The sequence below is a fragment of the Anomaloglossus baeobatrachus genome, chromosome 2 (assembly GCF_048569485.1).
Source record: "Anomaloglossus baeobatrachus isolate aAnoBae1 chromosome 2, aAnoBae1.hap1, whole genome shotgun sequence".
NCBI classification, from domain to species: domain Eukaryota; kingdom Metazoa; phylum Chordata; class Amphibia; order Anura; family Aromobatidae; genus Anomaloglossus; species Anomaloglossus baeobatrachus.
The window spans coordinates 781,314,252-781,327,742 of record NC_134354.1 but is presented as its reverse complement, the minus strand read 5'-3'; the positions used below and the strand labels follow the sequence as shown (position 1 = coordinate 781,327,742).

The window sequence follows — 13,491 nt, the reverse complement described above, 5'->3', positions numbered from 1 at the left end:
GGGGATGGAGCTGCAGGGAGTATGGAGGGGAGAGGGAGGGGATGGAGCTGCAGGGAGTATGGAGGGGAGAGGGAGGGGATGGAGCTGCAGGGAGTATGGAGGGGAGAGGGAGGGGATGGAGCTGCAGGGAGTATGGAGGGGAGAGGGATGGAGCTGCAGGGAGTATGGAGGGGAGAGGAAGGGGATGGAGCTACAGGGAGTAGGAGAGGAAGGGGATGGAGCTGCAGTGAGTAGGAGGGGAGAAGGGGACACAGCTGCAGTAAATATTAAGGGAGAAGAGGCTGCAGTAAATAGTAACTGAAGAGGGGATAGTTGGGGGATGCATCTGCAGTAAAGGAGTAATAGAGGCAGATGCTGTAGTAAATAGTGAGGGGGATGCTGCTGCAGTAAATCATTGGGGATAAAAAAAAAAGTAACTGAGGAGGGGGATGCATCTGCATGAAAAGAGAGGGTGCAGGTGTTTCTACAGATGTATTGGGGGGCAGGCTTTATGGCAGGGAGGGGATCTTCTCTCGGCTCTGACATCGCACCGCTGATAGCCGGCTGCTCGCCAACCATTGCTGACTTTAACTTTTTTTTTCCTTCAGGTGTCAAAATAATCACACAACAGGTTCAGCCCAGTAAGATCCTCCCGAAACCAATGTCCGCTTCCCTGCCGAACAGCAGCAACGCCCCGATCATGGTGGTCAGCAGCAATGGGGCGATAATGACCACCAAGCTGGTCACCACTCCCAGCGGTAAGTGTCCGGTTCTCCTCTTTTGCAGAATATTGCGGTTGCTCCACCCTAGAGGTTATGATAATTGGTGGCGCCTGTTGACCACCGAAGGCGCCCACAGTGACCCCAGTGGCACATTGGCATCAGACTGGGGTGAATGGGAGAAGCTGGGGCAGACTGGTAAATCATAATCAACCAGATGCACCATAGGAGGAGGACAAGCCGACGCATTCCCTGGTATCACTAGAAGTCCTGAGCGCTGATCCTTTGTTGCCCTCCCTTCCTTCTATCTGCAGGGACACAGGCCACGTACACGCGTCCGGCTGTCAGCTCGGCACTGGGGGCTCGTATGGCGGCTACTCCTGGTGCCACGTATGTGAAGACCACAAGTGGGAGTATTATCACCGTGGTGCCAAAGTCACTGGCTACACTGGGAGGCAAGATCATCAGCAGCAACATCGTATCTGGTGAGCATGTGCATGTGTGTCTGCTTCTCTGCTGTCCGGACGGTTCGTTACAATGTCGGTGGAGACCCCGATGTGTAGCTCGTGGAATTGTCTAGATTGGATGCAATTGTAACAAACCACAGGCTGTGAGAAGTGTTAGGTGTTATGATCCGGTAACCGTGGAAGATTACAAAAAAAAATCCCATTGGTAGAAAAACACCAAGATAAACAAGAGTAGTTGGAACTTGGGCTGACCGCAATCTCCTGACTAGAAGTAGCCGTGGAGCGTTCCTAGACGCCACGTCAGAGCTGGAGAAACTAGCTAGAAATAGAAAGAAGACAGATAGAAATGAGGAAATCTACCTTGCCTCAGAGAAGTCCCCAAAGGAGTAGTAAGCCCCCAACATATAAAGATTACGGTGATTATAGGAAAACACGATACACAGATAGGAAAAATAGATTTAGCAAAGGTGAGGCCTCACTAACTAGATACAAAGGAAAGGAAACTGATTGTGGTCAGTACAAAATCCCTGCAGAAAAATACCAATCTCCTGATAGTAAAAATGGCCCTGGAGGTCAAACGACCTCACCCCCACTATATCAGGTACTCTTGTAAATAATGGGAGAAACGAAATACCAAAAAGAATACAAAAGTGCAAATAATCAAGTTTGACAGGGAGAATCTCCCTTTTCTTGCAGAAGAGCTAGAAAAGGGGGAACCCCCTTGGTCACCAAACTAGAAAACCAAATCTTCACCTGCAAGAAAACAGATTCCAAACAAAAAAAAAAAAATCACTCTAAGGTGTAAATCAGAAAGCAAAGCAAAAGCTTGCAAACTTATCTGCAGAAGTCTTGCACAGGAAAACAGGGAAAAGCAGAACTCCAAGCCAGGTTCAGAGACTGAGGAAAGTTCAACTATCACCGGCAAGGCAAAAAGTGCTCTCCTATATACACCAGGCTTGTCTGCAATACGACTTCCTCAAATTCCCAATTAACGCCGACACCTGTCTGAGTCACAGGCTCAGACTCGGCTTCACTACCATTCCTGGCCACAAGAGAGAGCTCCAAAACCGCACCCACACAGATGACATTCACAACAGTTAGGCCCTTGATAAGGTGCCAGCGATCAGATTCTCACATGTACATAGACGGCAGATCCTTGTGTAGTAACCTGACACTTGTTTCTTAAAGGTACAACCACCAAGATCACCACCATCCCTATGACTTCTAAACCCAATGTCATTGTGGTACAGAAAACGACCGGCAAAGGCACGACCATACAAGGGATCCCAGGGAAGAACGTAGTGACCACGCTGCTGAACGCAGGGGTAAGTGCACGGGGGCAGAGGGTTTGTCAGGATGGTCAGTGCTAATACATTGTTACAAAATCTCAGCTGTGCAGATTCTGTATCTGATGGCCAACCTGACCTAGTATTGAAGGAGTTAAGTAAAGATGGCAAATTTAATCCCATACACAAATTACCTTCAGTGTCATCTAACATGTGGGAAATGGCTGAATGCGGGAAAATGGTTCCACTCGCTGCATGTGGTAACCCAAGGAAAGGACGATCCAGCTCCCGAGCAGATTGCTAACAATTGTTCTGTCATCCTAGGGCGACAAAGCTCTCCAGGCCATGCCAGCGGGCACCAAGCCGGCCATCATCACCGCCACCCGGCCCATCACCAAGATGATAGTCACACAGCCCAAGGGGATCAGCTCAGCCGTGCAGCCCGCAACCAAGATCATCCCCACCAAAATAGTGTACGGACAGCAGGGAAAGACCCAGGTACAGAGCTGCGCACCACGTCCTGCTGCTTCTCACATGTGTGGATATTTCGCTTTTGTTCCTGAGTTACCTCCTGTATTATACTCCAGAGCTGCACTCACTATTCTGCTGGTGCAGTCACTGTGTACATACATTACTGATCCTGAGTTACCTCCTGTATTATACTCCAGAGCTGCACTCACTATTCTGCTGGTGCAGTCACTGTGTACATACATTACTGATCCTGAGTTACCTCCTGTATTATACTCCAGAGCTGCACTCACTATTCTGCATAGCAGATTTTATGGTTTAATGGGCTTTTCTGCAATTAGAAAAAAACATCTGATTTCTCCCAGAAACGGCGCCATCACTGCCCCTAGGTTGAAACTGGTATTGCAGACTGGTATAATGAAGTGAACAGAGCTGCGGTGTCGTTACCATGCACCAATGCAGGACGAGTGTGGAGAGCGCAGCAGTGTTTCTCTAATCCGGAAGCTTTGGCTGAAGATTTGTGTTTTTCTTCCTTTTTTAGGTTCTGATAAAACCTAAGCCGGTGACGTTTCAGGCCACTGTCATGAGTGAGCAGACCCGGCAGCTGGTTACTGAAACCCTGCAGCAGGCGTCTCGCGTGGTGGAGACCACGAGCGCCACCATCCAAGAAGTGAAGGAAGACACAGAGAGCAGCTCCTCCTCCACAGAGTCCTCCCAAAGCTCCCAAGGTGCCGTTGTCTACATGTCAAGTTAAGCCAAGAAACAAAGCGCACATCCGACCTTCTCCCCTCTAATTTCTTCTTATGGGGGGGATCCTGGGCCCTTCTCTACCCAAAAAAAAAAAAAAAGCCGCCCCCTTAAATGGGTTAAAGCAACCACCTTTTATATTTCGGTTGATGATCATTGATCGCTACAGGTCCAGCTTGATAAACCCGCTAATCACTGGGGGAAGCTCCTACAGTGGCCCCTACAGGAGCAATGGGGTATTACACCCTTGGTATAAACATGGATGGGGTGGGTCTTCCGCTCTTGCCCATATAGAGGGGTTTCCTCGGCCTCTAGACTCTGCCTTCCTGACTCCTTTATTACGTGAGATCAGTCGATCGATCACTGTTTTGGGTTGATTGACAATTATTACATTTTTCTTGGCTCGTTCAGATTCCCAGCCGGTGGTCCACGTCATTGCATCTCGGGGTCAAGACTGGTCAGAGCATGAAATAGCCATGGACACCACTCCCACCATAATCTACCAAGACCTCGCCGGAGAGTCCCAGTCTGCTACGTCCACCATCAAGGCCCTGATGGAGCTGCAGCAAACAAGCGGTGAGTGCCGTGCAGTGAAATAGAAGCTTATAGTGGTGTGCTGGCCTCGGGTAGAGCGCCTGACTGCTCAAATACTGCAATTACATCCAGAGCTGCGTTCTGAGCTAACCCTTATCTCTATGGCTTCGTTGGGGGACACAGGAGACCATGCGTTTGCCACTAGGCAAAAACAAAAACAACTCCTTCTCAGCAGGTTACACCACCAACTGGATCCGAAGCTACTCAGTTTTAGATTAGTGTCAGTAGGAGGCAGACGCAGACCCCTTTCTATCTTAGGTTTGTGGTTTTGTTTTAATGTTGTCCCTTTTTGTCTTTCAGATACAGTGTGTGATTGGGTAACGGTGGAAATGTCACTCTCCCATGTAGAGACTGAGATCACGGTGTAGAATATTTCACACTGTGCCCTATCCGGTCTACGTGGCAGGACCCTAACCCCAATTCTCCCCCTTCTCTGGAACACATGAGAGTTTGGGGCGACCAGGTGGACGGTCCTTGCCATCTATCTCCAGTCCGCTCGTCCTCCATCCAGGGAAGACTGTTCTTTTCCCTTCCGCCCATGACCGTACCACCTGAGAGGTTCCGCCCACATCGGGACAGGAAACCCACTGAATAAAAAGGTGGTATCTCTCCTCTGCATCAGTTTGGTTTCCTGTCTTGGTATGGACAACCCATTGCTGTCCCAGGTCCGACCCGGTGTGGAAGCCTGGTACTCACCAGAAGTCGCTGTTCAGGCCTGGATGCACCCCCACGGTGTCAGGCGTTTGCGGTGGTGAGGTGTGGGCCTGGAGCTGGAGCTTTGCCCAGCGTAGCTCCGGAACTGTGCGCACTCACGGCGGCTGCTGGAAGGCTTGTACCTGCTGTGCAGCACGCCGGAGTGAAGACCGGAAGTGACTCGGCAATCCTGGTGACGTGCAGAGTGATCAAGAAGTGACTGGGGAACGTATGCGCGCACTCAGATCCAAAATGGTGGCGCCCATGGAAACCGGAGCTTTTTCTTTAAAAGCCAAGGCCGACGAGCGGGACATGCGAGTATTCCTTCTACCATTCAGTATGGCAGGAGATTCACCCCGCAGCAAGGAGCAGCGTAAGGAGTCGCCGCAACATGGCTCACGACGGGGCTCGGCTGAGCAGGCTAAGACCACTATTTCCAGTCCGGGGACCTGTTGGTCGGTTGGTTCCAGGAGGAAAAATTCGGGGGAAAAAGTTCCGCCTCCAGATCCGGTATTTTTGATCTCCCCTTCAGGAAAAGTTATCCCTCTACTTCCAGACATGACCAGACTTCCGAGCACTTTCCGGCACTACAAATTAAGGCCCCGACAATACTGCTAATGGAAATTTCCCTTAGGTCAACCATCATCCCTCTGCCCATTTGCAGCCGCCTCGCAGGAGCCCCCACTGCCTGTAACCAGAGAGCACTCTCTCCCCTTGAGTGTGTCGCAGCTTTAACCCAATCTGTCTCTCATATGACCGAGGTATCCCAGACCCTGGTATTGGTCTTGGAGTATTTGCCTACTGGGTATTCTATCCATGATCCTCTGTTCACCGCGCGGAGTAAATCAGACCCAACTGCCATACACCCAACAAGCTGGCAGATCTCTCAGGAGATCCAAGAAGCAGGTTCTCCTTCTGAGTCATCTCCTCATTCTACTTTCTCCAGGTTGACCCTCCACCTCTTGGCCAATTCAGGAGTTGAACCAATTAAGGGATTTCTTTATTTCTTTGTCGCTCCATTGGGAGACCCAGACAATTGGGTGTATAGCTTCTGCCTCCGGAGGCCACACAAAGTATTACACTTTAAAAAGTGTAACCCCTCCCCTCTGCTATACACCCTCCCGTGCATCACGGACCCATCAGTTTTTATGCTTTGTGTTGAAGGAGGCACACATGCACGCAAGCTCCACAAGTTAGTCGGCAGCAGCTGCTGACTATATCGGATGGAAGAAAAGAGGGCCCATTACAGGGCTCCCGGCATGCTCCCTTCTCACCCCACTCTGAGTCGGCGGTGCTGTTAAGGTTGAGGTACCCATTGCGGGTACACAGGCAGGAGCCACATGCCGTTTTCCTTCCCCATCCCTTACAGGGCTCTGGGTGAAGTGGGATCCTAAACGGTCTCCAGGCACTGGGACCGCGCTCCCTCCGCAGCCCCTGGGGGAATCTGCTGGACAGGAGCCCGGGTATAGTCAGGGACATGGCCCTGCTACTCTGAGGTACTCTGTGTCCCCTTGGGGACGGCGCATAGAGCGCCTGTTTGATACACGCTGCAGTAGCTGCTGGGTGTGTTGGTGCGCCGGGACTACCGCGCTGGCCGCGCTTGTTTGCCGGCCGCGCTTATAACTCGAGTCCCCAGCTTTTGCGGCCTAGTGCCGCATATTCCCGCCCCCGGGCCTGCCAGTCAGGAGTAAGGGCGGGACGCTGCACGGAACGTCAGCGCTGAGGGCAGGAGCATACTTTGTATCCTCCTCCCCCCTCACTGTGCACAGTGGGGCACCAGATTCCCGCACTTTTTAGTGCACGCCCACGGCTCCCTCTTCCTCACAGAACGCTAGCAGCCATTACTAGCAGCACGGCTGACGCTGAGGATCTTCAGAGACTAGCTCCAACAGCGCTGGGAGCCCAGGCAGGGAATCTGGTGGTCACACAAACGCTGAGGGCGGTCGGTAAGCAGCACCTGTTACTAGGTGCTTGCTCCCCTGGGTGCAGAAGTGTATATTTATATCCATATTTCTTCGGCGCTCCATTGGGAGACCCAGACGATTGACTAAACAGTGGAGCTATGCGTGGATGTCTGACCTCCTTCGCACAAAGCAGAAAACCAATCGTCTGGGTCTCCCAATAGGAGCTAGAAGAAAAGGAATTTACGGTAAGTAACAAAATTCCCTTCTTCTTCAGCGCTCTATTGGGAGACCCAGACGATTGGGTATAGCTACTGCCCTCTGGAGGCCACACAAAGCACTACATCAAAAGTGCAAGGCCCCTCCCCCTCTGGCTATACCCCCCCCCGTGGTATCACGGGTTCTCCAGTTTTAGCTTTGTGTGCGAAGGAGGTCAGACATTCCATGCATAGCTCCACAGATTTTAGTCAGCAGTAGCTGCTGACTATTTCGGATGGAAGAAAAGAGGACACATATAGTGTCCCCAGCATGCTCCCTTCTCACCCCTGGATGGTTTTGTAAGGTTGAGGTACCTATTGCTGGTACAGGGCTGGAGCCTGACATGCTGTTTTCCTTCCACATCCCCTGGTAGGGCTCTGTGGAAGTGGGATCCTGCCGGCCTCTCAGCTCTGACGCCGGGCTCCATCCACAGACCCATTAGAACCTGATGGAGACGGAGCAGGAGTACGATCAGGGACAGGCCCTGCATCATACAGGTACTCTGTGTCCCCGGCAGGCACAGACACACTCCGGGCTGGCTGGGTGTTGTAGTGCGCCGGGGACTGCAACGTTGGAGTTAGTGTCCCTACAGATTACTGGGGGATTTTTTGTGTATGGGAACGCAGTGCCGACCCCCTCTGGACCGGGCGGCGCTGCTGTGACTTGTGGTGCGCCGGGGATCCGCCGTCCGCGCTTTTACGGCGGCGGCGGTTATAAATTGAGTCCCCGGCTTTTTGGGCCTAGGACGCCGGCAGCTCCGATTCGTTCCCGCCCCCACCCTGTCATTCAGGGTAGGGGAGAGACGCTGTTCGCTAGCAGCGACGAGGGCTGGAGCCTGATTTACATGCTCCAGCCCTCACACTGGGCACAGAGGGAAGCAGGCTTCCCGCTCTTAGCCAGGAACGCCCAGGGCCCGCCCCCCTTCTCTCTCAGACGCCGGCAGCCATTACATGCAGTCTGGCTGGAGGAAGGACGCAAGGCTCTGGGAGACCTGGACTAGGGGCTATCTGGCGACCACACACCCGCTTTTTAAGCGGGCGGTAAGCGATTTGTCTGTGCTGGTCCCTCTAGTGCCTCACGGTGTATCGGTGTACTGTACAGATATATAGATATTGTATTTCTTGCACTGTGAGGTCGCTTCTGGCTGCATCTCCCAGATCACTCTGTGGAAGCAGCAACATGCCATCCTCAAAACGCAAGGCTGCCAAGGCCAGGGCTGTGTGTGCTGCGTGTGCTGCATGTGGGGCTAATCTACCAGCAGGCTCCCATTGTGTGCAATGCTCCGACCCGGTGCTGCTTCGCCAGCCGGAGTCAGGAGAGGTAGTGACCCAGGCTGAGACGCTTGTAAGTTCTGCCCCGGTGACAGGGACAGACTTTGCAGTTTTTGCGGATAATATGTCTGTGTCTATGGCAAAAATCCTTGAAACCTTGCAATCTATGCATGGGGCTCAGTCTTTGGGCACGGCGAGGCCTCTGTCCTCAGGTCCCCCTCACTTGGAATTAATCCAGCCCACAGGGGGGTCCCCGGCTTCACAGGCCGAGGATTATGACTCAGATGATAGCCCCAGCCACCCTAAGCGAGCTCGCTGGGAAAGACCCTCGACGTCATCACACTGCTCAGGGTCTCAGCGCAATCAGTCTCCCTGTGATGTGTCTGATGAGAGTGATCAGGAATCCATTCCTGGAACCCCTCTCAACCTGGATACCCCTGATGGGGATGCCATGGTAAACGACCTTATCTCAGCCATCAATAGGCTGTTGGATATTTCTCCCCCAGCCCCTTCAGCAGAAGAGGCGGCTGCGGAGCAGGAGAAGTTTCGTTTCCTTTATCCCAAGCGTAAATTGAGTGCTTTGTTGGATCACGCTGACTTCAGAGAATCAATCCAGAAGCACGACGCTCACCCAGAAAGGCGTTTCTCTAAACGATCTAAAGATACGCGTTTCCCTTTCCCTCCTGAGGTGGTCAAGCGCTGGACACAGTGTCCAAAGGTAGACCCCCCGATTTCCAAACTCGCAGCTAGGTCCATAGTTGCAGTGGAGGATGGCGCTTCACTTAAAGATGCCAATGACAGACAGATGGACCTTTGGTTAAAATCTGTCTATGAAGCTATCGGCGCGTCGTTTGCTCCGGCATTCGCAGCCGTATGGGCACTCCAGGCTATTTCAGCTGGCTTAGCAAAAGTGGATGCTATCATACATCCAGCAGTGCCGCAAGTGGCGCACCTTACCACGCAGATGTCGGCGTTTGCGTCTTACGCTATCAATGTGGTCCTAGAATCTACCAGTCGCACCTCAATGGCGTCCGCCAATTCGGTAGTTTTGCGCAGAGCCTTGTGGTTAAAGGACTGGAAAGCAGATGCTGGTTCCAAAAAATGTTTAACCAGTTTGCCTTTATCTAGAGAGAGACTGTTTGGCGAGCCATTGGCTGATATCATTAAGCAGTCCAAGGGTAAAGACTCCTCTTTACCACAACCCAGAACAACCAAACCTCAGCAAAAAAAGTGGCAGCAGAGGTTTCAGTCCTTTCGAGGTTCGGGCAAGACACCATTTACCTCGTCCAAAGGGACTCAGAGGACGCAAAGAAACTCAGATTCGTGGCGGGCTCACACGCGCCCCAAGAAAGCAAATGGAGGTACCGCTTCCAAAGCGGCTACCTCATGACTTCCAGCCCCCTCCCTCCGCATCGCCGGTCGGGGGCAGGCTCTCCCACTTTTCCGGCATTTGGATGTCACAGGTCAAAGACCGGTGGGTGACGGACATTTTGTCTCGCGGGTACAGAATCGAGTTCAATTCTCGTCCTCCAGCTCAGTTCTTCAGAACCTCCCCACATCCAGACCGAGCAGATGCTCTGCTGCAGGCGGTGGACTCCCTAAGAGCGGAAGGAGTGGTGATCCCAGTCCCTCCTCAGGAACAAGGGCAAGGGTTTTACTCCAATCTCTTTTGTGGTTCCAAAAAAGGACGGCTCGTTCCGTCCTGTTCTGGACCTAAAACGGCTCAACAAACATGTGCACGCCAGGAAGTTCCGGATGGAAACCCTGCGTTCTGTCATTGCCTCAATGTCCAGAGGAGACTTCCTTGCCTCAATAGACATCAAAGATGCTTATCTCCACGTGCCAATTGCTACAGAACATCAACGTTTTCTACGTTTTGTGATAGGAGACGACCATTTTCAGTTCGTAGCTCTGCCATTTGGTCTGGCGACAGCCCCACGGGTCTTCACCAAGGTCATGGCGGCGGTGGTAGCAGTCTTGCACTCTCAGGGACACTCGGTGATCCCTTACCTAGACGATTTATTGGTCAAAGCTCCCTCTCAAGAGGCATGTCAGCACAGCCTGAATGCTACGCTGGAGACCCTACAGTCTTTCGGATGGATCATCAACTTTCCAAAGTCGATCCTATCACCGACTCAATCACTAACGTATCTTGGCATGGAGTTTCATACTCTAGCAGCGATAGTGAAGCTTCCGCTGGACAAGCAGCGGTCACTACAGACAGGGGTGCAATCTCTTCTGCAGGGCCAGTTGCATCCCTTGCGGCGCCTCATGCATTTCCTAGGGAAGATGGTGGCAGCCATGGAAGCAGTTCCCTTTGCGCAGTTTCATCTGCGCCCACTTCAATGGGACATTCTCCGCCAATGGGACGGGAACTCAACGTCCCTGGACAGGAAAGTCTCGCTTTCCCAGACGGCCAAGGACTCCCTACAATGGTGGCTCCTTCCCACCTCATTGTCTCAGGGAAGATCCTTCCTGCCCCCATCCTGGGCAGTAGTCACGACAGATGCGAGTCTGTCAGGGTGGGGAGCAGTATTTCTCCACCACAGGGCTCAGGGGACGTGGACTCCGCAGGAGTCCACCCTTCAGATCAATGTTCTGGAGATCAGAGCAGTGTATCTTGCCCTACTAGCCTTCCAGCAGTGGCTGGAAGGAAGGCAGATCCGAATCCAATCGGACAACTCCACAGCGGTGGCATACATCAACCACCAAGGAGGGACGCGCAGTCGGCAAGCCTTCCAAGAAGTCCGGCGCATTCTAATGTGGGTGGAGGACAGAGCATCCACCATATCCGCGGTTCACATCCCAGGCGTAGAAAACTGGGAAGCAGACTTCCTCAGTCGCCAGGGCATGGACGCAGGGGAATGGTCCCTTCACCCGGACGTGTTTCAGGAAATCTGTCGCCGCTGGGGAGTGCCGGACGTCGACCTAATGGCATCCCGGCACAACAACAAGGTCCCGGCATTCATGGCGAGGTCGCGCGATCAAAGAGCTCTGGCGGCAGACGCCTTGGTTCAAGATTGGTCGCAGTTTCAGCTCCCATACGTGTTTCCGCCTCTGGCGCTCTTGCCCAGAGTGCTACGCAAGATCAGATCCGAGTGCAGCCGCATCATACTCGTCGCTCCAGACTGGCCGAGGAGGTCGTGGTATCCGGATCTGTGGCATCTCACGATCGGTCGACCGTGGTCACTGCCAGACCGACCAGACTTACTGTCCCAAGGGCCGTTTTTCCATCAGAATTCTGCGGCCCTGAACCTGACTGTGTGGCCATTGAGTCCTGGATCCTAGCATCTGCGGGATTATCTCAGGGAGTCGTTGCCACAATGAGACAAGCTAGAAAGTCGAATTCGGCTAAGATCTACCACAGAACGTGGAAGATTTTCTTGTCCTGGTGCTCTGCTCAGGGAGTGTCTCCCTGGCCATTTGCATTGCCCAAGTTTCTTTCCTTCCTGCAATCGGGGTTAGAAAAGGGCTTGTCGCTCAGCTCCCTTAAAGGGCAAGTTTCGGCACTATCCGTGTTTTTTCAGAAGCGTCTAGCACGTCTTTCTAAGGTGCGCACGTTCCTGCAGGGGGTCTGTCATATTGTGCCCCCGTACAAGCGGCCGTTAGATCCATGGGATCTGAACAGGGTACTAGTTGCTCTCCAGAAGCCGCCCTTCGAGCCTCTGAAGGAAGTTTCCTTTTCTCGGCTGTCACAGAAAGTGGCGTTTCTTGTTGCGATCACATCGCTTCGGCGAGTGTCTGAGCTGGCAGCTCTGTCATCCAAGGCTCCCTTCCTGGTGTTCCACCAGGACAAGGTAGTGCTGCGCCCTATTCCGGAGTTTCTCCCTAAGGTCGTATCCTCTTTTCATCTTAATCAGGATATATCCTTGCCTTCTTTTTGTCCTCATCCGGTTCACCGGTATGAAAAGGACTTGCGTTTGCTAGATCTGGTGAGAGCACTCAGAATCTACATTTCCCGCACGGCGCCCATGCGCCGTGCCGATGCACTTTTTGTCCTTGTCGCTGGTCCGCGCAAGGGGTTGCAGGCTTCTAAAGCCACCCTGGCTCGATGGATCAAAGAACCAATTCTAGAGGCCTACCGTTCTGCGGGGCTTCCGGTTCCTTCAGGGCTAAAAGCCCACTCAACCAGAGCCGTGGGTGCGTCCTGGGCATTTCGTCACCAGGCTTCGGCTCAACAGGTGTGCCAGGCAGCTACCTGGTCCAGTCTGCACACTTTCACCAAGCATTATCAGGTGCATACCTATGCTTCGGCGGATGCCAGCTTAGGTAGAAGAGTCCTGCAGGCGGCAGTGACACCCCCGTAGGGGAGGGCTGTTTTGCAGCTCTAACATGAGGTATTTCTTTACCCACCCAGGGACAGCTTTTGGACGTCCCAATCGTCTGGGTCTCCCAATAGAGCGCTGAAGAAGAAGGGAATTTTGTTACTTACCGTAAATTCCTTTTCTTCTAGCTCTTATTGGGAGACCCAGCACCCGCCCTGTTGTCCTTCGGGATGTTTTTTTGTTGTTTGCGGGTACACATGTTGTTCATGTTGAACGGTTTTTCAGTTCTCCGATGTTATTCGGAGTTAATTTGTTTAAACCAGTTATTGGCTTCCTCCTTCTTGCTTTGGCACTAAAACTGGAGAACCCGTGATACCACGGGGGGGGTATAGCCAGAGGGGGAGGGGCCTTGCACTTTTGATGTAGTGCTTTGTGTGGCCTCCAGAGGGCAGTAGCTATACCCAATCGTCTGGGTCTCCCAATAAGAGCTAGAAGAAAAGGAATTTACGGTAAGTAACAAAATTCCCTTCTTCTTCGGCGCTCCATTGGGAGACCCAGACGATTAGTTTTCTGCTTTGTGCGAAGGAGGTCAGACATCCACGCATAGCTCCACTGTTTAGTCAATCGTCTGGGTCTCCCAATAGGAGCTAGAAGAAAAGGAATTTACGGTAAGTAACAAAATTCCCTTCTTCTTCGGCGCTCCATTGGGAGACCCAGACGATTGGGTGTATAGCTACTGCCTCCGGAGGCCACACAAAGTATTACACTAAAAAGTGTAAGGCCCCTCCCCTTCTGGCTATACACCCCCCGTGGGATCACGGGCTGCTCAGTTTTCAAGCTTTG

At 52.6% G+C, this 13,491-nt stretch overlaps 1 protein-coding gene across 5 annotated transcripts in view; it reads left to right on the top strand.

Annotated features, from left to right (window-relative positions):
- EMSY (EMSY transcriptional repressor, BRCA2 interacting) overlaps positions 1-13,491 on the top strand; it is a 287,649-nt gene that overhangs the window by 39,248 nt on the left and 234,910 nt on the right. For 4 of the 5 annotated variants that reach the window (XM_075337584.1, XM_075337582.1, XM_075337580.1 and 1 more), the window contains 6 exons: positions 588-737; positions 1,013-1,183; positions 2,354-2,490; positions 2,776-2,949; positions 3,461-3,668; positions 4,078-4,242. In XM_075337584.1, coding sequence (XP_075193699.1) covers positions 588-737; positions 1,013-1,183; positions 2,354-2,490; positions 2,776-2,949; positions 3,461-3,668; positions 4,078-4,242 — 1,005 coding nt within the window. The remainder of the gene's footprint in view (positions 1-587; positions 738-1,012; positions 1,184-2,353; positions 2,491-2,775; positions 2,950-3,460; positions 3,669-4,077; positions 4,243-13,491) is intronic. The other variant, XM_075337581.1, reaches the window with a different exon arrangement.